General features: G+C 39.9%; 2 protein-coding genes across 21 annotated transcripts in view; one reads left to right on the forward strand and one right to left on the reverse strand.

The window, feature by feature from the left end:
* The window catches only part of LOC145788220 (uncharacterized), a 46,229-nt gene extending 31,713 nt beyond the window's left edge, over positions 1-14,516 (reverse strand). Inside the window, exons 1-14 of one of the 6 annotated variants that reach the window (XM_082599937.1) lie at positions 14,228-14,516; positions 13,504-13,632; positions 11,843-11,997; positions 11,613-11,783; positions 11,324-11,401; positions 10,201-10,252; positions 9,843-9,958; positions 7,671-7,825; positions 4,371-4,446; positions 3,664-3,818; positions 3,354-3,438; positions 2,880-2,957; positions 1,783-1,834; positions 1,422-1,537 (exon numbers count right to left, since the gene is read on the reverse strand). In XM_082599937.1, coding sequence (XP_082456063.1) covers positions 1,422-1,537; positions 1,783-1,834; positions 2,880-2,957; positions 3,354-3,438; positions 3,664-3,818; positions 4,371-4,446; positions 7,671-7,825; positions 9,843-9,958; positions 10,201-10,252; positions 11,324-11,401; positions 11,613-11,780 — 1,131 coding nt within the window. In that variant the 5' untranslated portion in view covers positions 11,781-11,783; positions 11,843-11,997; positions 13,504-13,632; positions 14,228-14,516. Of the gene's footprint in view, positions 1-1,421; positions 1,538-1,782; positions 1,835-2,879; positions 2,958-3,353; positions 3,439-3,663; positions 3,819-4,370; positions 4,447-7,670; positions 7,826-9,842; positions 9,959-10,200; positions 10,253-10,981; positions 11,046-11,323; positions 11,402-11,579; positions 11,998-13,503; positions 13,722-14,227 lie in introns of those variants that run through there. The other 5 variants (XM_082599938.1, XM_082599936.1, XM_082599940.1 and 2 more) reach the window with 5 other exon arrangements.
* The window catches only part of LOC145788218 (uncharacterized), a 624,890-nt gene that overhangs the window by 142,583 nt on the left and 456,554 nt on the right, over positions 1-25,753 (forward strand). The window lies entirely within an intron of this gene.

A 25,753-nucleotide genomic window follows, 5' to 3' on the forward strand; every position in this document is an offset into this window, starting at 1 on the left:
TTTAACTTTCAATAACATTTAGAAATGCTTCGCGACCCACCTGAAATAGTTTTGCGACCCACCAGTTGGGAAGCACTGCCATAGACATAAGAAACAACAGTACTTTATGTACCCCAATTGCATTCCCATCAGCATGTACCTGATGTTGAACATGCTGATGTACACTTCATGTACACCCTTTGAAGTCTCCACACAGGTACCATTGGAATGTATCATATTTGATGGCTCCCAAGATAGCTTTCATACTTTCTCTTGACTTTGTTATTGTTGTAGAATATGCAACAGGGACTCATGGTTTTCTATTCGCATTATGCAGTAGTACTGCTTTGAGACTTTCCTTAGAAGAGTCGACAAAGAGTCGCCAGTCCTCTAGATCATGATGACCTTCCAGATCACCCATCAGTCCCACAACATCATTGCAAAATGTCAGCAGATCAATCACCTTGTTAGAAAAAAAGTCAATGAACTCCTTCCCTGATCGTTCACGAACACTCCGAACAGTGACAGCTTTATCTGTAAGTTTCCATTGTTGCAACCGTGAAGCAAGGTACTCTGTATGTCTCATTGACAACTCCAGTGATCTGACCAAATTGTTGAACTCCGGTAATGAGATTTCATGGTGGTCGCATCGTGGTCTGGGTTCAAAGCAGTCAGACAAGGAAACATGAGAATCTGATGCTATGTTTGAGTCACTGTCACTGTGTTCAGTCACTGGATATACAGGAATGGATAAGTCAGGGTCATCAGCATAATGCTGCACAGGTTGTATTGCAGTGGGAACATGAGGATACTCAATGGAAGCCCGATTTGCCTTATTCAATACTTGGGGCAGTTTGTTGAGGCAAAAGTAACAGTCAGATGCATGATTAAAGGGTTCACGCCACACCATGGGGACGGCAAACAAACTTCTCTTCTGTCCTACTTTCCTTGCAGCTAGCTTTGATGAATAATCTGCATAAACGATGTGAGGAGCCCAGCTTCTAGGTCTTCATTGCAGGAAAAAATCATCATCACACAGATAGAATGGCCCATATGCACCGACATTACCTTGCATTTCAGCTTTATATAGTGCAGTGCATCAAACAAAAATTCATTTTTTTTTTGCAAAAACTGTACACAGGAGCATCTTTTAATGGCCATATTCGTGATCAGCGACCCTAAATTAGCTAGAAACGGCGCTACTCTCCCCAGTGACATTTTGGTGTACACACTGTGTTATAATTAAGTAGCTAAATATTTTTTTAAACTTTGAGTACCCGGATAATATTCCGGATATCCGTTGCTCGGGATTGGCGACTAACTCTGGAAGTGACGTAATCAGAAACAAATCGCCGTCTGCGTGTGATGACGCTACAATGGCAGCGATGGTTTGCTTATAGTTGATGACAAGAAGTCCAGACACAAACGAATCCACCACCAACCTCCACTATGGTCTCATGCTCCACTGTCAACATCTTCACCTCATCCGATGCATTGGTAACCGCTGAGATGGTCTCCTCCAGTGTCTTCTCGATCATCTTCTTCTTATTCTCGTCATCTGCGGAACGTTTCAATAAGAAGCTGCAAGGTTGTCTTGATAATAGAGCGACTAGACGTGGAATCGAACCCACATCATGATGTTTATGAAACACAACATTGTACAATTATTGTTGTCGTCACATGAAGTTACTTTCCTTAATATTTTGTTAGAAACGGAACTTATAAAGTTCAAAGAACCGAAGTACAAACTTGATATGAAATAATATCTGGATACTCAGAAATGCTCCTCCTCCTCATCCTCACTTTTAAAGCGTTTCCAGAGCTTGAGATTTTGATTCCTCTTCATCCAATTGATCTGATCAAAACATCAACTGATTAGTTCAAAGCTGGTAGTTCAAAGGTTTCCGGTTCAATGCCGGTCAAAAGCGACTGAGATGTTTTACAATCAAAAAAGTTGCAAATATTAAATTGCGCTTCAACTTTCCAAACAAAAACGACGATTTGTTTGATCTGGAATGCTGCTGCAATAACAAAATATTGTCTTTATAATTTTTATTCTAAACAACGCAAGTTGAATTTGCAAGATTTCTGTGTGTCTGCTGGCCAAAATAACATATTGTGCAACAACACGCGCGGCCATATAAAGACGTCTCTGTGGTCGAATTTGGCCAACGAGCCGGACTTTGGATATCCCTGCCTAAGGAACTAGAATCTTGCGAAAATAGGGAACACTTGGTTCGCTTTTCTTTCTCAACAACATCCCTTTTCTTTTTTAAAATCCTCTCCTTTTCTTGAATTGCCTTTAAAAAGTCATCACTCGTCCTTTCAAATCAATTCAGTTCAAATTAAATAATCAGCTTCTACCACAAACCCTGGTCAAGGATTTGTGTCTGAAATGTTCTATTCATTGTTTCATCTCTCGCCGTCCACTTGCTGTGACCACCAGTGACCGGTACAACCGGTGCGGGTTCCGAGCTGGTAGTTCAAAGGTTTCCGGTTCAATGCCGGCCAGAAGCGACTGAGACGTTTCACCTTCTTATTTTTCAACCTTTCACTAATCTTTCACCTTCTAAACTTTCCTGAACAAAAACGACGATTTGCTTGATCTGGAATGCTGCTGCAATGATAGCCTAATTAGATAACTAGCGACGTCATCTGTTGCTACAATAAGCTGCAGCTCCATTCGTTCGCGCTCTTTTTTCGATAGCGCCCGAGTTCACGCTCTACTTTCGCGATGCCTTTCTCACTAGAAAGTTCGGACAAGTAAAAACTGACAGGAAATTTATCGATATCTTTAATTATCTACTTTTAATTATCTAAATTTATCGACCGCTATACCGGAAGTTCAACTGAGTTATTGACTTGTTTCAAATAATCTTAATTATGACGAAACAACTTACAGCTCTCATCAAGCTCCACGTCGCCAGGAGTTTGAGATTTCTTCTTCGACTTCTTATGACCACTCCACCCATGAGAATCTGCAGTAAACAAATTAAGTTTGAAACTAGAAAAGTCTCTACAACGTTATTTTGATGATAATTTAACATTAAATCATTCAAGACACAATGGAAACCTTAGCTTCCCAGCTGCTGCTGCCAGAATTGTGCAAAGCAGAAAGTTTAATGAAATTCAAAACTTGTAAACATGCTTTCTTTCTGAACGTTACGACTGCATGCATTACGTCATCACCATGTACAGCGCCCAGGAACGTCGTTGAATTGTAGATGTGGCGTTATATAAATGCTGGTATTGTTAATATATTTTGGCCTTTACAAAAGAATCTTAATATCCAAAACAAGAAATCAAGTTAAGGAATGGTGACACTTAAGATTGCATAAGTTGGGACAAGTTTGACAGATCATTGCTGTACCTACCCGTTGGTCCACAGGAGCTGGGGAATCTGGGTGGATGGGGCAAAAAGGGTCCAACTTCAAGGTACAGAAGCTTGATGACAGGGACCTGGTTGATTTGGTTTTAAATAATCATCCTCGTAGTGAGAAAGCCTTGATAAGTTATCCTTGGTAGTTTCGCATACTTCTAGAGGTTTTTGACACAAGGTCGGTTACCGAGATTGACAGTGGAGTTTCTGATTGTTGAAGTTGATACAGTCCATATCAGATTTCATGGCCTATATATATAAAAAGGTGAGCAATGAGCATTCAGAAAAGTTAGCAATCAACAAACCTTCCGCTACCATCGTTGATCGAGCCAAAGGAAGAAGTTTTGGCAACCTTATCGAGTTTGCTCCACAAGTTGCTCAAGCTTGACTCATTCCTGGTCAGCTCCAGAGATTCTTTCACCTCCTTATAAAGGATTCCATGATCATAAATGCTTGTATCCTGCAAACCATCAAGAGTGAGCACATAGAGCTTCCGCAAAAAATTTCGATTTACTTCTTTACATTGTCTTTTTACTTTTGCCCAATTAAAATAATGATAAATTTCTACATATTACTGATCCAATAAAATGAACTCTTTACCAAAGTTCCAACAAAGTTGCGTAAACAATCACAATGATTGTAACTTCATCCGCCTTGTGATGACACTTTCAAATGTTCATTTTATCGCCATTTTGTGACATTTTTTATTTTTATTGTGACATTTTTACACTCCCTTTGACAGTTAATTTCTAGAAATTTCACAAATTAAATCAAATCAAGGTAATTATATGTTTAGGCCTACTGGATAATCGCATAAAAATTTAATCGCATTGAAATCGTATATCTCAAACACGAACTAATCATTTGCGGAAATATTACTTTGTTGCATAAACTAGGATCGGAAATAGATAAAATCCCACAATGCCTGGATTAGCATTCCAAACTTAGCACTACAAAGCAATAAACAAATAACATAACCCTAATTAGTTCAACAAGTCACAAAAATGCTTACCAGTTTTGCGTCATCAAAAGACCAACAGTTCTCGGTTGATTTGTTGATGAGAGAAGAATGTTGTAACCAGCACAACCTAAAACAGACGTGTTTTCAATAAGCTTCAGCATTGTCTGGTTTCAAACCTATCCATAGAAAAAAAATTCCACAAAAGTTAATGGAATGCTGCACATTGAAGAGTCACCAAGAAAGAAACTCGCTATCCGCAAGAGCCATAAGCAGTAAGCAGTAATAATTACTAAGTAAGCAGTAATGGCCATAAGCAGTATAAATAGCCAGCTATTTATACTGCTTATGGCCATTTACACTGCTATGGCCTATTATACAGGCCATGAATTAATCCTCATGCTGAGGGTGTGGCCTGTCTGTCTGTCGAGAGCGAAGCCTTTCTCTCCACACCTCGAGGTCTGTTGGATTAGCAGAGTCCATGTTCAGAGCTAAAAAGTCACGCTCAACAAGTTCTTCTCAAGAAAGTTTTGGTCCACCTTGACCCCAATGTGCTGCAATGTTGACGCATCTGACCTGAGATTAACACAAAATCACAAAAATCAAGCAAGTTTAGATTAGAATTTAAATGTTATGAGGCGTGTGCAACATTCTATATTCCATAAATGCCCATTATATGATTGGTTGCAAAACTTTCTCGGGTCTTGTGTTTCAAATATAATCTTGATGTTCGTTGCAATCGTTTCTAAAAGTTCATGAACATAAACTTGTTTATTCAATCTTTAGATTAATTGCAATCATAGCAGAGATATCTTTGGAATATACAGTGTATATATAAGAACTGAGTACCCGGATAATATTCCGGATATCCGTTGCTCGGGATTGGAGATTAACTCCGAAAGTGACGTAATCAGAAACAAAGCGCCGTCTGCGTGTGATGACGCTACAATGGCAGCGATGGTTTGCTCATAGTTGATGACAAGAAGTCCAGACACATACGAATCCACCACCACCTCCACTGTGGCATCATGCTCCACTGTCAACATCTTCACCTTATCCGATGCATTAGTAACCGGTGCCATGGTCTCCTCCAGTGTCTTCTCGATCACCTTCTTCTTATTCTCGTTATCTGCGGAACGTTTCAATAAGAAGCTGCAAGGTTGTCTTGATAATAGAGCGACTAGACGTGGAATCGAACCCACATCATGATGTTTATGAAACACAACATTGTACAATTGTTATCGTCACATGAAGTTACTTTCCTCAACATTTTGTTAGAAACGGAACTTGTAAAGTTCAAAGAACCGAAGTACAAACTCGATATGTAATAATATCTGGATACTCAGAAATGTTCCTCCTCCTCCTCACCTTTAAAGCGTTTCCAGAGATTGAGATTTTGATTCCTCTTCATCCAATTGATCTGATCAAAACATCAACTGATTAGTTCAAAGCTGGTAGTTCAAAGGTTTCTGGTTCAATGCCGGTCAAAAGCGACTGACACGTTTTACAATCAAAAAAGTTGCAAATATTAAATTGCGCTTCAACTTCCCAAACAAAAACGACGATTTGTTTGATCTGGAATGCTGCTGCAATAACAAAATATTGTCTTTATAATTTTTATTCTAAACAACGCAAGTTGAATTTGCAAGATGTCTGTGTGTCTGCTGGCCAAAATAACATATTGTGCAACAACACGCGCGGGCCATATAAAAACGTCTCTGTGGTCGAATTTGGCCAACGAGCCGGACTTTGGAAATCCCTGCCTAAGGAACTAGAATCTTGCGAAAATAGGGAACACTTGGTTCGCTTTTCTTTCTCAACAACATCCCTTTTCTTTTTTGAAATCCTCTCCTTTTCTTGATTTGCCTTTAAAAAGTCATCACTCGTTCTTTCAAGTCTTTTCTCGTCCTTTCAAATCAATTCAGTTCAAATTAAATAATCAGCTTCTACCACAAACCCTGGTCGAGGATTTGTGTCTGAAATGTTCTATTCATTGTTTCATCTCTCGCCGTCCACTTGCTGTGACCACCAGTGACCGGTACAACCGGTGCGGGTTCCGAGCTGGTAGTTCAAAGGTTTCCGGTTCAATGCCGGCCAGAAGCGACTGAGACGTTTCAACTTCTTATTTTTCAATCTTTCACTAATCTTTCACCTTCTAAACTTTCCCGAACAAAAACGACGAATTGCTTGATCTGGAATGCAGCTGCGATGATAGTCTAATTAGATAACTAGCGACGTCATCTGGTCATCTGTTGCTACAATAAGCTGCAGCTCCATTCGTTCGCGCTCTTTTTTCGATAGCGCGCGAGTTCACGCTTTACTTTCGCGATGCCTTTCTCACTAGAAAGTTCGGACAAGTAAAAACTGACAGGAAATTTATCGATATCTTTAATTATCTACTTTTAATTATCTAAATTTATCGACCGCTATACCGGAAGTTCAACTGAGTTGTTGACTTGTTTCAAATAATCTTAATTATGACGAAACAACTTACAGCTCTCATCAAGCTCCACGTCGCCAGGAGTTTGAGATTTCTTCTTCGACTTCTTATGACCACTCCGCCCATGAGAATCTGCAGTAAACAATTAAGTTTGAAACTAGAAAAGTCTCTACAACGTTATTTTGATGATATTAACATTAAATCATTCAAGACACAATGGAAACTCTAGCTTTACAGCTGCTGCTACCAGAATTGTGCAAAGCAGAAAGTTTAATGAAATTCAAAACTTGTAAACATTCTATCTTACTGAACGTTACGACTGGATGCATTACGTCATCACCATGTACAGCGCCCAGGGACGTCGTTGAATTGTGGATGAGGCGTTATTCAAATGCTGGTATTGTTAATATATTTTGCCCTTCACAAAAGAATCTTAATATCCAAAACAAGTAATCAAGTTAAGGAATGGTGACACTTAAGATTGCATAAGTTGTGACAAGTTTGACAGATCATTGCTGTACCTACCCGTTGGTCCACAGGAGCTGGGGAATCTGGGTGGATGGGGCAAAAAGGGTCCAACTTCAAGGTACAGAAGCTTGATGACAGACCTGGTTGATTTGGTTTTAAATATTCATCCTCGGAGTGAGAAAGCCTTGATAAGTTATCCTTGGTAGTTTCGCATACTTCTAGAGGCTTTTGACGCAAGGTCGGTTACTGAGATTGACCGCTGTGACCAAATTGGTAGTTTCGCATACTTCTAGACTCTAGAGGCTTTTGACGCAGGGTCGGTTACTGAGATTGACAGTGGAGTTTCTGATTGTTGAAGTTGATACAGTCCATATCAGATTTCATGGTCTATATTTATAAAAAGGTGAGCAATGAGCAGCATTCAAAAAAGTTAGCAATCAACAAACCTTCCGCTACCATCGTTGATTGAGCCAAAGGAAGAAGTTTTGGCAACCTTATCTGGTTTGCTCCACAAGTTGCTCAAGCTTGACTCATTCCTGGTCAGCTCCCGAGATTCTTTCACTTCCTTATAAAGGATTCCATGATCATAAATGCTTGTATCCTGCAAACCACAGCCAAGAGTGAGCACATAGAGCTTCAGCAAAAACGTTCGATTTATTTCTTTGCATTGTCTTTTTACTTTTGCCCAAACAAAACGGGTCTGCTACTATTAGGCGAGTCCGATTCGGAGAGTTCCTTATTCGGAGATATTTTGAAAATCCAACGACGCCTTCTGTAAATCCAACGATTATTCATTTTATTATCAATAACATACATTTAGAGATTACTTCATTGCGCTGAACAATGTCGTGTACGTCCTTCGTGTTTTGTTGGGTAGCAAAGCATATAGGAGTGGGAAAACCCAACTTTGCTTTTTCAGAAGAACGACGTATAACTGCAAAAAATAAGAAAACTCGTTAATGAATTGATTGGTTCTCTTTGCGCGAAGGTAAGTTACAGACGAAATCGTTTGCTGTATGTTCCAGCCAGCAAGACTGGTCCTTTTTACATTGATTTATCGTCTGCAGACGTTGAATCAATGCAAAAAAGACCAGCTTTGCTGACTGGGGTGCGACCAAAGCATTTTTCTGCAAACTGCGGCAATCGGACTTCTTTTCATCTCACCAATTTCTGTGACGTCACAACGCGAACTTTGACTGCTGAAATTTTTGATTCAAGCTATTTTTAGCTCGGTACCTGCTGTGTAGTTTTGAGTATGGAACATGGCCTACGAAAATAGAAAAATAGTAGAAAAGCACCGCTCACACTCACTGTTTGTTTTGAAATCGCAAAGGTATTAGAGCTAGGCTACCGTACCGAAGTTGAACTTAACCAACTAGGCGGTTGCAAACATACTTCCTTTCGATGAAACCTATAGGCTACCACGTTTGGTTTGCTTTTACATTACATTCAAAAGTTTTGTTGGCATCAAAAATTCTTTGACTGTTTTGAGTTACAGCATCTTTTGTGAAAAAGGTTCATCGGCCAACATTTTAATTTATTTTTCTTTGTCGAAATGCAAAAGCGATATTGTGGAATAAAATACAAAATTCTCTAAATAAACAGAAGGCCTCGAGAATTTCAGAAAATCTCCGAATAGGAAACGCTCCGAAAAAGGCTGTCTCCGAATAAGGAACTCTCTGAATCGGACTCGCCGAAACGGGCCATTCCGCTCTAACAGCAACAATACCGCATGACGTGACTAGGCCTACTATTTACCCTGTTGGGGAAAGAATAGTGAAGTCCGGTAAGATATTGAAAAAAACACATGGCAACTCTATACTTGCTTGGCAAGCAAAATCTGATGATATTGCAGCATTTTTTCACTGCTATGGCCATTTATACAGCTATTGGCCATTTTGGCTATTTTGGCCATTTTGGCTATTGGCCAGCTATTTATACTGCTTATGGCCATTTACACTGCTATGGCCTATTATACAGGCCATGAATTAATCCTCATGCTGAGGGTGTGGCCTGTCTGTCTGTCGAGAGCGAAGCCTTTCTCTCCACACCTCGAGGTCTGTTGGATTAGCAGAGTCCATGTTCAGAGCTAAAAAGTCACGCTCAACAAGTTCTTCTCAAGAAAGTTTTGGTCCACCTTGACCCCAATGTGCTGCAATGTTGATGCATCTGACCTGAGATTAACACAAAATCACAAAAATCAAGCAAGTTTAGATTAGAATTTAAATGTCATGAGGCGTGTGCAACACTCTATATTCCATAAATGCTCATTATATGATTGGTTGCAAAACTTTCTCGGGTCTTGTGTTTCAAATATAATCTTGATGTTCGTTGCAATCGTTACTAAAAGTTCATGAACATAAACTTGTTTGTCCAACTTTTAGATTAATTGCAATCATAGCAGAGATATCTTTGGAATATACAGTGTATATATATTTTTTAAGAACTGAGTACCCGGATAATATTCCGGATATCCGTTGCTCGGGATTGGCGACTAACTCTGGAAGTGACGTAATCAGAAACAAAGCGCCGTCTGCGTGTGATGACGCTACAATACAGCGTTGGTTTGCTCATAGTTGATGACAAGAAGTCCAGACACAAACGAATCCACCACCAACCTCCACTATGGTCTCGTGCTCCACTGTCAACATCTTCACCTCATCCGATGCATTGGTAACCGCTGCTATGATCTCCTCCAGTGTCTTCTCGATCACCTTCTTATTATTCACGTTATCTGCGGAACGTTTCAATAAGAAGCTGCAAGGTTGTCTTGATAATAGAGCGGCTAGACGTGGAATCGAACCCACATCATGATGTTTATGAAACACAACATTGTACAATTATTGTTATCGTCACATGAAGTTACTTTCCTCAACATTTTGTTAGAAACGGAACTTATAAAGTTCAAAGAACCGAAGTACAAACTCGATATGTAATAACATCTTCATACTCAGAAATGCTCCTCCTCCTCCTCACCTTTAAAGCGTTTCCAGAGATTGAGATTTTGATTCCTCTTCATCCAATTGATCTGATCAAAACATCAACCGATTAGTTCAAAGCTGGTAGTTCAAAGGTTTCCGGTTCAATGCCGGTCAGAAGCGACTGAGACGTTTTACAATCAAAAAAGTTGCAAATATTAAATTGCGCTTCAACTTTCCAAACAAAAACGACGATTTGTTTGATCTGGAATGCTGCTGCAATAACAAAATATTGTCTTAATAACTTTTATTCTAAACAACGCAAGTTGAATTTGCAAGATTTCTGTGTATGCTGGCCAAAATAACATATTGTGCAACAACACGCGCGGGCCATATAAAAACGTCTCTGTGGTCGAATTTGGCCAACGAGCCGGACTTTGGAAATCCCTGCCTAAGGAACTAGAATCTTGCGAAAATAGGAACACTTGGTTCGCTTTTCTTTCTCAACAACATCCCTTTTCTTTTTTGAAATCCTCTCCTTTTCTTGAATTGCCTTTAAAAAGTCATCACTCGTTCTTTCAAGTCTTTTCTCGTCCTTTCAAATCAATTCAGTTCAAATTAAATAATCAGCTTCTACCACAAACCCTGGTCGAGGATTTGTGTCTGAAATGTTCTATTCATTGTTTCATCTCTCGCCGTCCACTTGCTGTGACCACCAGTGACCGGTACAACCGGTGCGGGTTCCGAGCTGGTACTTCAAAGGTTTCCGGTTCAATGCCGGCCAGAAGCGACTGAGACGTTTCACCTTCTTATTTTTCAATCTTTCACTAATCTTTCACCTTCTAAACTTTCCCGAACAAAAACGACGATTTGCTTGATCTAAAATGCTGCTGCAATGATAGTCTAATTAGATAACTAGCGACGTCATCTGGTCATCTGTTGCTACAATAAGCTGCAGCTCCATTCGTTCGCGCTCTTTTTTCGATAGCGCCCGAGTTCACGCTCTACTTTCGCGATGCCTTTCTCACTAGAAAGTTCGGGCAAGTAAAAACTGACAGGAAATTTATCGATATCTTTAATTATCTACTTTTAATTATCTAAATTTATCGACCGCTATACCGGAAGTTCAACTGAGTTGTTGACTTGTTTCAAATAATCTTAATTATGACGAAACAACTTACAGCTCTCATCAAGCTCCACGTCGCCAGGAGTTTGAGATTTCTTCTTCGACTTCTTATGACCACTCCGTCCATGAGAATCTGCAGTAAACAAATTAAGTTTGAAACTAGAAATGTCCCTGCAACGTTATTTTGATGATAACTTAACATTAAGTCATTCAAGACGCAATGGAAACCCTAGCTTCCCAGCAGTTGCTACCAGAATTGTGCAAAGCAGAAAGTTTGATGAAATTCAAAACTTGTAAACATTCTATCTTACTGAACGTTACGACTGCATGTATTACGTCATCACCATGTACAGCGCCCAGAAACGAAGTTGATGAAAGTCGAAGTTGATGAAAGTCGAAGTTGATGAAAGTCGAAGTTGATGAAAGTCGAAGTTGATGAAAGTCGAAGTTGATGAAAGTCGAAGTTGATGAAAGTCGAAGTTGAAGTTGATGCAGACCATATCAGATTTCATGGCCTATATATATAAAAAGGTGAGCAATGAGCAGCATTCAAAAAAGTTAGCAATCAACAAACCTTCCGCCACCATCGTTGATCGAGCCAAAGGAAGAAGTTTTGGCAACCTTATCGAGTTTGCTCCACAAGTTGCTCAAGCTTGACTCATTCCTGGTCAGCTCCAGAGATTCTTTCACCTCCTTATAAATGTTTCCATGATCATAAACGCTTGTATCCTGCAAACCACAACCAAGACTGAGCACATAGAGCTTCAGCAAAAACGTTTGATTTATTTCTTTGCATTGTCTTTTTACTTTTGCCCAAACAAAACGGGTCTGCTACTATTAGGCGAATCCGATTCGGAGAGTTCCTTATTCGGAGATATTTTGAAAATCCAACGACGCCTTCTGTAAATCCAACGATTATTCATTTTATTATCAATAACATAGCCTACATTTAGAGAAGGCATGAGTTGCTTCATCACGCTGAACAATGTCGTGTATGTCCTTCGTGTTTTGTTGGGTAGCAAAGCATATAAGAGTGGGAAAACCCAACTTTGCTTTTTCAGAAGAACCACGTATAACTGCAAAAAATAAGAAAACTCGTTAATGAATTGATTGGTTCTCTTTGCGCGAAGGTAAGTTACAGACGAAATCGTTTGCTGTATGTTCCAGCCAGCAAGACTGGTCCTTCTTACATTGATTTATCGTCTGCAGACGTTGAATCAATGCAAAAAAGACCAGCTTTGCTGACTGGGGTGCGACCAAAGCATTTTTCTGCAAACTGCGGCAATCGGACTTCTTTTCATCTCACCAATCTCTGTGACGTCACAACGCGAACTTTGACTGCTGAAATTTTTGATTCAAGCTATTTTTAGCTCGGTACCTGCTGTGTAGTTTTGAGTATGGAACATGGCCTACGAAAATAGAAAAATAGTAGAAAAGCACCGCTCACACTCACTGTTTGTTTTGAAATCGCAAAGGTATTAGAGCTAGGCTACCGTACCGAAGTTGAACTTAACCAACTAGGCGGTTGCAAACATACTTCCTTTCGATGAAACCTATAGGCTACCACGTTTGGTTTGCTTTTACATTACATTCAAAAGTTTTGTTTTTAATTTATTTTTCCTTGTCGAAATGCAAAAGCGATATTGTGGAATAAAATACAAAATTCTCTAAATAAACAGAAGGCGTCGTTGGATTTTCAGAAAATCTCCGAATAGGAAACGCTCCGAAAAAGGCTGTCTCCGAATAGGGAACTCTCTGAATCGGACTCGCCAAAACGGGCCATTCCGCTCTAACAGCAACAATACCGCATGACGTGACTAGGCCTACTATTTACCCTGTTGGGGAAAGAATAGTGAAGTCCGGTAAGATATTGAAAAAAACACATGGCAACTCTATACTTGCTTGGCAAGCAAAAACTGATGATATTGCAGCATTTTTTCACTGCTATGGCAAGAGTAGGAATACATCCTGCATAAGATGACACTTTGGTTTTGTTGCAGTAACATGTATTACATAATCACACAACACACTGCATTAATATTCAATTATTTTCGCCCGATATACTTAAAAATTATTAAAAATAAACACTGTAGGCCTACAGTGTACATGGTGTATACAAGCAGCCAAAAACAGAAGAAGTTTTAAAGTGAGTGCAGCATCAACCTGAAATTAATTAGCTTTGGAAAAGACATCGCCCTATAAAAAGGTTTGCCACAAGTTTTCAGTACACCCCACCTTTACTAGTCTCAACAGTTGTCACATTCCGGTGCAGCTGGTTCGAAGGGAGAGTGATTTTCTTCATCAATTGCTGCAGAAAACTGCTGTTTTTTCCACTTCATTTCCTCTGTCACTTGTGATTCTTTGCTGTGCAGTGAAATCGTTTACTTGATGTTGCTCGAAATTACAAATACAGTACCGTACTTAAAATGTGAGCTCTCCATTGGCATGAGTCTCTACAAATAGATTTATGAGAAGCTGATATTACACAACGGCATTTCAAAAAGCTTAAGCAATTTGTCATTTAACATTGAAGGTGTTGCACTTTTGAATATGAAATCCGCTTCGTCGAAAATACTATTGCTGATGACTGGATGCTCAATTCTACTGGCAATAAAGGATAGAGTTTACACGACAGCAGATGATGACAAGATCGCTGGCAACTTTTTTGAAAGGAAAATAATTAGCTTTTTCCAGACTCCTAAAAAACTATCCCATTATGTCATGAGTGCTCTATCTCTGTAAATGTGAGATTAATTTTAAACCATTAAAGTTTGAAAATTGTCTGCTGATTGGCTATTGTAAGGTGTTGATTTATGATGGCTATATCTCCACATTTGATATCTTTAACACCTTCACTACATCCATGTGAAAAAATACAAGTTGATCTATGTTTCATGGCACTACCAAGCTTAATCAAAACCTGTCAAAGAGTATTAGTAATAAGTTACTTCAGTATCACCTTCAACAAAGCTCAGAAAGCAAGGACATCTCGTAGTGTTGGTAAATCAACAATGGGAAGTTTCTTGGAGGGTCCAATGACAGCTTTCCATGCTTCTTATTCTCTTTTAACTTTTAGGCATAATTTAATAGTTAACAGCACTGCCAAGAACAACATCAGCTTAATAAACTGAAGATAATAATAATATGTGAAAAGATTGGTATATAATTTTATTTAAAAAAAAAAAGATACATTCTACACACATACAGACAGAAAACTAAGAATTTAATTGCTGCAAACTGAGTTGTCTGAGTCTACTGTAATACCATGAACTTTATTAGTGCCATTATTAAAGCTACTGTTCCAGAATCCAGACAATTGTTCACCTAATCAAACGTCATATAAAAACCGTTCAAGTCTACTGAATATTACGTCATGCAAGTTGCTAGAAAATGTGCCAAAATTGCACCATCGTTCATAAGACTTGTGTCAAACCTGTTTGGACCTGTTTGGGCCTGTTTCAGTTTGAAACCTGTTTAAACAGGAAATATTACATCAGCTTTAAACACCTGTTTGAATGACTTCATAATTGTTTTCCATTATTGCGTCACAGAACTGCATATGTGAGTTTGAGATATTGCTATCTATTCTGGTCATTTGTAAAATGATTGTTTGAAAGTTGGCCGCACATTTAACTGTTGGCTTGGTGCTTGCTAGCTGGACAAAAGTTCCGTCTTTTATCCAAGTAATCTGTATCGTAGTGACAGTTTTTAGAGGTGTACGGCGTTGCATCTCGATTTCGATAGCCGCGGGCTAATTTTTACAGAAATACAATTTTGAATAGACGTTTCAAAGGCGTGTTTCTTGTTCGGTCATTGCATGCAGACGAACGGATTTGGGAATCTTATGTTACAATTTTCCCACGAAGAGATTATGGTTTACCGCTGTGACCATAAAAAATAAAAGGCAAAGTTTGTTAGTTGGTAGGCCAAGAAGCACTTAGAAGCAAAAAATAAAAGACGTGGCTTGTTAGCTGGTAGGCCAAGAAGCACTTAGAAGCATAAAAAAATAAAGACGCTGTTGTCAGTTGGAACTTAGAAGCACAAAGAATAATAAAGAAGATCTTGTTGGTTGGTAGTCTACAGAAGCAAAGAAAATTGGAGACATTTCTTCTCGGTTGGTAGGCTACTGAAGGACTTTAAGCTAAAAAGTAAAGACATTTCTTCTCAGTTTGGTACTGAAGAAAAATAACTTTGACATTCATTGGCAAGAAAAAAGATTAAAGACAATCCATCTGTGCTTGAAGATTCAAGTGAACGAATCCAAGCAAGTTTTGTGGACTTTTGGCCTTCATATACTCGTACAGCTACAGTATCGTGCATTTAAATTCTTTTTTGTATTTTTTACGGTCATTGCAGTTAAGTTTTTTATAACTACTGTAATAATTTGTGTGTTTGTGTAACTTAATTTTTTTTTAATTGTTAAATTTAGTCCCAACATTTAATATGTCTACACTCGGTGGCGACAGGGACTCGACCGCCGTCGACTCGACTGAGTTTAAGCCTGAGGGTGTTTTTTGCGGTCGGGCAGGCCATTCTAGGGAGGGACCCAGTAACGATGAGGATAAGTCAGTTCGAGAGGCCCGGCATCTTAGACGGGATATTTTGACTCAAATTGGGGAACTTTCTGTAGCCCTAGGTTCTTTGAGTGATAAGCAGGAACTGTTAATTTTTAGATCTAAGTTCTCTACTTTGGAAGAGGATTTACGGCATTTCCATGCTCTTTTGACTAAAATTTTTAACTCTGCAATCTTGGCAGAACTTCGTGATAGGGTAGACCCCGAATTTAACTCGTTAAAAAATAACTTTGAACAAAAAGTAAGTGAGTTCTCAGATATGTTGGATGCTGACATACATCCTGAGGATAGCGCCTCAAATGTAAGCACTAGGATGTCTACGAGTTGAGACGAGAGGAGCTCCAGATACAAGCCGAAGCGAGAGCTGCTGAGGCTGCCATGAGAGCGGAGGCCATACGAGCTGAGGCTGCCACGAGAGCTGAGGCCATACGAGCTGAGGCTGCCGCGAGAGCTGAGGCCGAAGCGAGAGCTGCTGAGGCCGCCGCCAGAGCTGAGGCTGTACGAACTGAGGCTGCCGGGAAAGCCGAAGTGAGAGCTGCTGAGTTCGCACTCAAAGACGCACAGTTGAGGGCTGAACAACGTAAGGAGGTAGCTTTAGCTGAATATCGATCAGATGTGGGCTCCCGGCGTAGCTCCAAGAAGGGCTCTTCTAGGCATTCCAGAAGTGAACATCAATCACAGTTTAATTTACATAACCTTTTCCAGAAGCCTGTTCAATCTGTAAGTGGACCAGTGCAATCCACACGTTTTCCAGCTGTTTCAGGAGGTCTCGGGGCCGCGGCTAAGGGTCTTCCGAAGGCTGTAGAGCCAAGGTCTGCAAATTACAACCGAACTCCTCCCCCAGAGCGTACAGGTCATGGGGCCGCAATTAGCAGTAATGCTTTGCCCCCTTCACAGTTTTCTGCGCCGCTAGTTTTTGATCGCCCAGCTACACGTAATTTGGGTGGTTGTGAGAGGCGTGTCGCGCCTACTGATTTTAAGGTTTGTGAGGATTGTGATCGGGCTGTGCATGTGACTGAGCCCCCTCAGCCCCTTAAGGGATATAGCTTGTCTTCTCCCGCGAAATCGAGTTCTCAGCAGCAGGATTGCTTTTTTGAATACCAAAATAGTAGGACGTTTTTCGATAAGGCGGCCTTGATTGGTTACGATGGTAATACAGACGAAACCGGTTAATCGAATCACCTATTTGCCAGACGTTTTGATACGATTATCCGATTGATTCGTTTAACCAATTTACTAAAAAAAAAGGTTTATTGTGAATGGGCGTAATTGTTGAGATGTCTGTGCTGACTAGGCTGCAACGCACATTACAACTGATACTTCCTACAACTGTTTACGATTCTGGTTAAACTTTAAAGAGTTTACTAGTTCTGTGTTACATAACACTACGCTGTGTTTTCCAGCCAGCAAAACTGGTCCTTTTTGCATTGATTTATCATCTGCAGACGTTGAAACAATGTAAAAAAGACCAGCTTTCCTGACTGGGAGAGCATTTATGATCAAAGCATTTTTCTGCAAACTGCAGCAATCGGACTTCTTTTAATCTCACCGATAGCTGTGATGTCACAACGCGAATTTTGACGTTGATGTTTTTGATTCAAGCGTGCTATTTTTAGCTCCGCACCAGCTGTGTAATTTTGAGTATGGAACATGGCCTACGAAAATTTTAAAGAGTTTACTACTTCTGTGTTACATAACACTGTGCTGTATGTTCCAGCCAGCAAAACTGCTCCTTTTTCCATGATTTATCATCTGCAGACGTTGAAACAATGTAAAAAAGACCAGCTTTGCTGACTGGGAGAGCATTTACGATCAAAGCATTTTTCTGCAAACTGTAGCAATCGGACTTCTTTTAATCTAACCGATCTTTGTGACGTCACAACGCGAACTTTGACGTTGACGTTTTTAATTCAACCATGCTATTTTTAGCTCCGCACCAGCTGTGTAGTTGTGAGTATGGAACGTGGCCTACGAAAATAGTGGTATGGTAGAAAAACACGGCTCACACTCATTGTGTGTTTTGAAATCGCAAAGTTTTTTTTTTCAAGTCTTTTGCGCTGTCTGGTAAAATAATTAATTTGCAATGTTCTTCAACTGAATAAAAGTGCACAAATGAAATTACGCACTGCATTTCACAACAGTAGGCTATTTTTTTCAGCAATTCAAAAAAAAATTCTCAAAAGTTTTCTGGTTTAAACTTTTGGACATGCTTTCCAACACTTCCCTCTCAAGCCGAAATAATTTGTCCGTGTCCATTCCTTGGAAGGCCAGTCGCCGACGGATGACATCAAAAGTATTTAAACTTCTTTATTGGGAAGTGTGATTATTCCTTTTGTCTGCTTTTCTGTTTTAATGAAGCCCAGCTGTGTGAAAATCGGTTCTTTGTAGTGCGATGTCTAGCACATAAGATTATGGCCTGGGATTACAGACACTTGTCTTTGTTTTGATCGCATGCGTATGTCTCACCTCTGCTTCATTTCTCCTTTAAACATTGCAGACAATTATGTGAAGCAAAAAAGAGACATTCTCTTTTCGCTAACAGGCACAATTATACGATTAAATGAATGAAGTATGCAAACTAGAAGCAAATTCTGATGCTTTTATCCGACTTATTCTTTTAAGCGGTATTCGTTTAACCGATGTTTTTACTTAACATTAGATTGGATTTGGTTTGGGATTTCAGGTTTTGATTCAAATAAACGGTTGATACGTTTAAGCAGTATACTATTAACCGATTTCGTCTGTAATATGCCATTTGTCTTCTTTAAAAATCGTGTTACGGCCTTAATGGCAGCTTCGCCCTTTAAAGGAACTCGTTTGACTTTGTTACAAGCAGCTTGTGTTAGAACAGCTGCGCAAACGATTGCTAATTTGGTTTCGGACACCCCTGGCTTGTCAGAGGAAGACAGGATAGAAATGTCGTTAGCTCGCTTGTCCCAGCGTTTTGGAGTTCGTGGAGGTCTTTTTGCCGAACCAGAAATTAGAAAGTATCGCTATGGTAGCAAATTGACTTCTATCTCTTCCAGTGATTTGAAACAGTTTACAAGATGAATTGTCGCAGTGTTTGCTTTACGCGCAAGCTTATGGTCAGCGTGATAAATTGGAAGGACGTTTTGTTTTGGATTTGGCTAAGCGACTCCCGTTTGACGCTAAGCAGCGTTATCTTGACTTTTTAGGTGATCAGTATGGTGGCACTGATGAGCCTACTTTTCAGAGTTGGTTTGAATTTGTAGTTCGGGAGGAAACGCGTAAGTCGACTGATTTTAGCATTATGCTAATGGGCGATTCTGGTGAGTCGCAGCATTTTAAAAAGTTTGGCAAAGGAAAATTGCCTTCATGTCCGGTTAGGCAGACGTCCGTAAAACCCCATGATGATGTGATGTCAGGGAGTTCGCAGTACTCGACTGTTGTTGGCGCACCGCGCGGTGGTGAGGCCAGACGCAAAGACCTGCCGGCATGTATTTGTTGTTCGTCACGTGGTCAAGTTGAATATCATTTTTTTGTCTAATTGTAAAGAATTTTTGCGCTTGACACCTAAAGATCGGAGAGATGTCATTGTGAAAGCTGGCAAATGCTTGAATTGTTTGCACCAGCATATGGTTAGGGATTGCGTTCATGCTAATAACTGTCGTAAGTGTGGGCCTAACAACGATAGGAAACACTATTTTCTTCTGCATGATTTTTATGTGACGTCACGTGAATCTCTGGATTCGGTTGGGAAAGATGATGCTCGTGCCAGAGTTCCTGTGCGTAATGTTAAAATTGGAAATGTTAAAGCAGCTTTTAACCGCGTTACTGCTGCTCGTGTTTTGAATCCAATGACTGGCAAATCGAAGTTGGTGTATTGTCAGCATGATCCTGGTTCGCAGTTGACGTTTGTTTCGAGTGATTTGGTCTGCGAACTTGGCATTAAACCGTATGATAAAGCGTCGTTTAAAATGGATACCCTACCTGGTCAGAAAGCTACTTGTGCTGACCTTGTCAAACTCAACATCCAGTCTTTAGAGACAGATGAACTGTTTTGTGATATAACCTCGGTGGTTAACCCAGCTTGGGCTGACGATGTTAAAACTTTACCTCATAAACAAGATTTAAATGGTTTCCGTCATTTTCATGACGTGAGTATGTTTCATTTGAATGATTGTAGTACTGTAGATGTACTGATTGGCAACGACAACGCTTATTTGATGTGTGCAAAAGAAGAGCGTGTTGGTGAAAATCGTAGTGAACCGCATGCTTTACTCACTCCTCTCGGCTGGTTGGCTTGTGGTGGTAAGTCACCCTTAGATGAAAGCGTTGCTAACGTGTGCAGAGTGCAGACGTCTTCAGAGTCGGATGTCATCTCTGGCTTTCAGCGTAAAATTGAGTCTCGTGATATGGAAATAGCAGACCTGAATAAAGTCATTCAGGATTTGACTTTGCAAAATGAAACCTCTGAATTGTCTCGCAATGATATTTTGGCTAGAGAACTTGTCGAACCGAATATTGAGTTGAAAAATGGTCAATTTGAGATACCTGTTCCGTTGAAGGAAGATATTGATCTACCTAACAATTTTGTGTTGGCGTCAGATAGAGCTGCTGCTTTAAGAGAGAAAGCTTTAAAACAACCTGAACTTCATGATTTCCTTACTGACACCATGAAAGATCTTAAATCTAATGGCTATATTGAGCGTGCTGGTGAAGCAGGAAATGTCAAGGGATTTGAATGGTATTTACCATACTTTGTTACGTCACAATTAAAAAAGCGTATTGTTTACGATGGCAAGTCTGAATTTCGAGGAACTTGTGTTAATGATGTAATGTCTTCTTTTCTTGACTTGTCTGACTTGTTAAACCCTCTGGCAGATGTCTTGGCTAGATTTCGGCTTGAAAGATTTGGTTTCATGGCTGATGTGACCAAATACTTCTTTCACATTTTGGACTCTTCAATTCGTAAGCCCAGTTTTATTGAATTGCTTACGTACACCAGCAGTGCCGTTCAGATCGTGAACGAACGCCCTTTGGTATGTTTGAGTGACGACCCTAGGGATTTTACTGTCATCACCCCTGCCTCACTTTTGACCCCATACTTAGGCCCATACTGTGCTGTTGGGCAACCACATGATCGTGACCAACTAAGAAGGGATTATCGGTTCAATTTGTCACTTTCTCAGCAGTTTTGGAGTAAATGGATCGATTTTTACTTGCCAGGTCTTCAGGGCCGGAAAAAATGGCTAAAAATGGCCGAGAATTTGGAGCCTGGTCAACTAGTAGTGGTAGGTTCTCTCCAGGACATTGGTAAACGTGGGAAGTATCAACTTGGGAGAGTGCATGAGGTAGTTCCACAAATTAGGAAAAGGAAGCCTGTGGTTCGTAGAGCCAAAGTTGCCGTCTGCAACTATGATGAGAGTACGGGGAAAGTGAAAGTAGACTACGTGTTGAGGGATATTTCGTGCCTCGCCCCCGTAAAGAACACCTAAGTGTTAGGGTTTGAGCCTGGTTTTGTCTGCGGTGGCCGACCCTTGTCTGAGCCCAGAACAGTCGGTTATTATCGCAACTATTGTATATAGCGTCATTTTAGCATGTACCTATTAGGGTGCACCGTATGCCCAGCTATTTTTTTAAAATGATGCTACACACCCTAACTTTTTTTTGTGGGTGAGGTTAGCTTAGAAAACAACTTCTGGAAATTTATTTGTAAATTCGTTAAGTTTTGGCCTCCCACACAGCCCTTTTCCAAGGAGATTGAGCATTATTTTTACACAAATTTGCCACTAGATGGAGCTACATCTTAGATATGATAGTATACTTACTTTGAAAAGATGCTCCTTTTCATTCTGCACTATTGATAAAAAAATTGTTTAAATTCGGGCAAGGGAAGCCAAGATGAAAGCAATTTTGTCCTCTCCCCTAGCGCAATACCGCCTCTAGTGGCCAACACGTAACTGACAATATTTCCTGACATGTTTGTCCAAATGATGCAAAACTGGTGTCTATCCCCCCATTTTTAAGGGTGAAGAGTTCATTTTTATTGTTACTTTTTAATATTTTGGACACTAGAGGGCAGTAACCGTTATTCATTTTATAGAATGAACACAATTGTGTAACTCTGACAAGTACTATCTAAAATTTATTGTTTGTCATTGAAGATTGTAAAACTATATTATTACTATCTACAAAGTAACATAATGCCCAAGTTTAAATTCGATAATGCCACCGAAGAGATGACACTTACTCTGCTTGGAACAATTGCTACAGAAGAGGATGATAAAAGGATGTCGATTGCCTACATCTCAACAAATTTTACTGTGTTTTTAGCCCATTTCCAAACCATCACAAACCCTAGAAAGAGCGACCGCCGTGGGGCGGCTAAAAGCACTGTTAAAATAGTACAGGAAATCTATGACAAGGCAAGAATACCGACTCTTTTTCCACAAAAAATGGCTGAGGAAGTTGAGAAATTGTATGTCAGCATGGAGAGCTTAATGACAATTCAAAAACGTTATTGGAGGATAGAAGGAAAGTCTAAACAGATGTTTTGAACGCCCCTCGTGTGGTCCAGGCATTAGTGAGGAACAATGTTTCTTCAACAGCCATCTCATCTGTCATGCAGGAGACTATAAAGTCAGTTGATGGAGATCCAAAAACACTGAATCTCGGCTGTACTTCAACTGAGAGGTACAGGATTAAAGCTGTGAATTCCATCGCTGACAAAAGCTAAAATCCACCTTCAGCTGCCAATATACATTGGGACGGCAAACTGATGGACACGCTGGACAGAACTACTAAAATCGAAAGATTGCCTGTTCTCTTGTCGGGAGTTGGTGGAACCAAATTGCTAGGCGTGTCTGCACTTCCTCACAAGTCATCCGAGAGAGCTGGAGATCCGATTGCAACTTGCAAGCTTTTGACAAAGTGGAATGTCAAACATTGTCTAGCAGGCATGGTCTTCGACACAACAAGCTCAAATACTGGTTCCAAAACTGCAGGTTGTGTGACACTACAAAGAGAACTAGACAAGCCTCTTTTATGGTTTGCATGCCGTTACCACATAGGCGAAGTTGTATTGACCCATGTGTGAGACGGTTTAAAAATTGAAGTTTCCAAGAATCCTGAAGTCACAATATTTCAAAGATTCAAAGAAAATTTTTTCGCACTAACACACCAAAATACAGAAAATATTGACTTTCCTCAAATACCGGCTGCATTATTGCCTTTAAAATTGGGAATTGTAAACCTTTGCGAAGATTATATCCAGGAGACATATAGTAGAGGTGACTATAAGGAGCTTGTAACTCTTGTTCTTTTGTATCTCAGCGATGGAGAGTCGACAACACTTTTCCTCTTTACGTAAACCTGGTGCATTGCATACAGCCAGGTGGATGGCGAAGATAATATATGCAATGAAGCTCGACCTGATGGGAGGCAAGATTCAAAATGAGCTTCCATAAGGTGCCATTTTGCCACAGGGCAATCAGAGAAGATACATCGGTTTGTGCAATTTGTTGTATTTTGTTACATTCCGTGGTGGCTGACAGCACCTGTGCCATCCACTGCCCCAGGAAGTGACCAAGCGTTCATCAATTCTTTGATCTGCTACTCAACTGTTGATGATGTCGTCGCGAAGTTTGCTAGTAAGTCCTTTGGCAGCCATCTGTGGTATCTCACTGAAGAGCTTGTACCGTTGGCTCTTTTCAGTAGCACTACCACTACTGATGACAAGAAGAGGATGGTTGCAAAGTTGTTTGAGTCCCGAGTGGATGGAGCTGATCAGTGCACCAAAAGGTTTGGCAAAGGCTTAGGAAAACCTAGCTTTATAAGCATGCCAACAAAAGTTTCGGACGATTTGTCTAATTATGTTGGAATGGATTCGTGGTCTTTTTTCAAAATTATGAGAATAAAGCAGGACTTTCTTTAGAATATTGGCAGTTTGAAAATGATTACACTGAGATAGAAGCTATTGTAAGCAGCATCAGTGTTGTGAATGACGCAGCTAAATGTGGTGTGAAGCTTTGCTATGATTTCATTGGCTCTGAAGAGCAAAAGTTCGAAAATGTGTTGCAAGTGGTTGAAAACGCCAGACAACACCCAACACCCACCAGACAACACCCAACCAACGTTCGAGAAACTTGGTTTCACAATCATGGTTCCTAACTGTGGAATAATATATAATACTGTAGGTGTTAATATTACTGCATTATTAGCATTGCATCATGCATACGACTACTACTTAGTCATGATACGTAAAATTTCAAAAAATGGATTTGTGACTTTAGTGATAGCCTATAGAGCAATTGCTTGGCCTGTTCTATTTTCACTCCAAATTATGTTTTTGTTTAATTTCGTCAAAAATAAAGCATATTTAGTTTCACACTCTGATACAAACATGGTGATTTCACATCTTTTGGTGCTAAATAACAGCTCTAGCTCTACTGGATCTTGGGAAATGATATTTTGGCCAAATTTTAGGCTTTCACAGTACACGTGCACCATCTAAATGACAAATATTAATGTGGGAGCTCAGTTTTGGTCAAATCAACCTAAAAATTTGTAGATATCATTTTCTCAGGAAGCCTCACCACCAAAGAAAAGTTAGGCTTGGTAGGGTTACCTAGGGGCGTTTGGTGCATCCTAGTAGGGTCTGCTACTATTCGGCGAGTCCGATTCGGCGAGTCCGATTCGACTAGTCCGATTCGGCGAGTTCCCTATTCGGCGAGAGCCTTTTTCGGCGAGTGCCCTATTCGGCGAGTTTTTGAAATTTTTGAAAGGAAATTATCGGGTACCGTAGCCTAATTATAATTGACGTTTTTACATCGTTTTAACGTCGCTAAACGTTGAAATCGTGCAGAAAAGAATAAAAAGAAAATGTTTGAACTATTAAATTAAAATTCTTCATGTCAGTTTAGTTGTTTTTATTTTTGACCATCATATCAAAAACAATACACGTCAACATAGCAAAGGTAGAAGCGACAAAACGCGAACGTTAAAACGTGCTTGAATTCGTCATGTCAGTTCAGTTGTTTTTATTTCTGATCATGATATCAAAAACAACACACGTCAACATAGCAAAGGTGTAGAAAAAGGTAGAAGCGACAAAACGCGAACGTTAAAATGTGCTTGTGACCGAAGTAAGTTATTGAGTTGAAAGAAATTTGGCACGGTCGCAACACTTTCAGAAAAATTTAAGATATAAAGGGAAAATAACACAAAGAAAATGTTACAAAAAAAAAAAAGATCATGTTTATTTCTATAAGTTAGTACTTTTGAATAGTTAAAATGATTAGTTTGGACCAACAAATGTGTGGCCTACAGCTTGGATTGAAAGGAAGTTATCGGGTACCGTAGCCTAGTTATCCCGACCAGCAAAAATTTGTTCCAAGAACACAGTTCATTTTTACATTGTAGTAACAGAATGAAAAGGCTAAACAAATGTGTGGCCTATCGTGTTAACGTCGCTAAACGTTGAAATCGTGTAGAAAAGGGAGCTTTTGCTGACTAGGATACTTTGAAACTGAGAAACATTCACAGAAGCCCTACAATTTGTTCCAAGAACCCATTTAGCATAACATTTCATTTGTACATTGATTCAACGTCTGAATACATTATCTTAAAAATGCAACGTATCGTAGGGCTTCTGTGAATGTTTCTCAGTTTCAACGTATCCTAAGCACCCTTTTCTACACGATTTCAACGTTTAGCGACGTTAAAACGATAGGCCACACACTTGGTTAGCCTTTTCATTCTGTTACTACAATGTAAAAATGAACTGTTAGGCTAACTGGGTTCTTGGAACAAATTTTTGCTGGTCGGGATAACTAGGCTACGGTAGCCTAACCGATAATTTCCTTTCAATCTAAGCTGTAGGAGTGTTGGTCACACATTTGTTGATCCAAACTAATCATTTTAACCATAGGCGCCTAAGCCGTGGGGAC

Source organism: Aplidium turbinatum, chromosome 2 (assembly GCF_918807975.1).
Source record: "Aplidium turbinatum chromosome 2, kaAplTurb1.1, whole genome shotgun sequence".
NCBI classification, from domain to species: domain Eukaryota; kingdom Metazoa; phylum Chordata; class Ascidiacea; order Aplousobranchia; family Polyclinidae; genus Aplidium; species Aplidium turbinatum.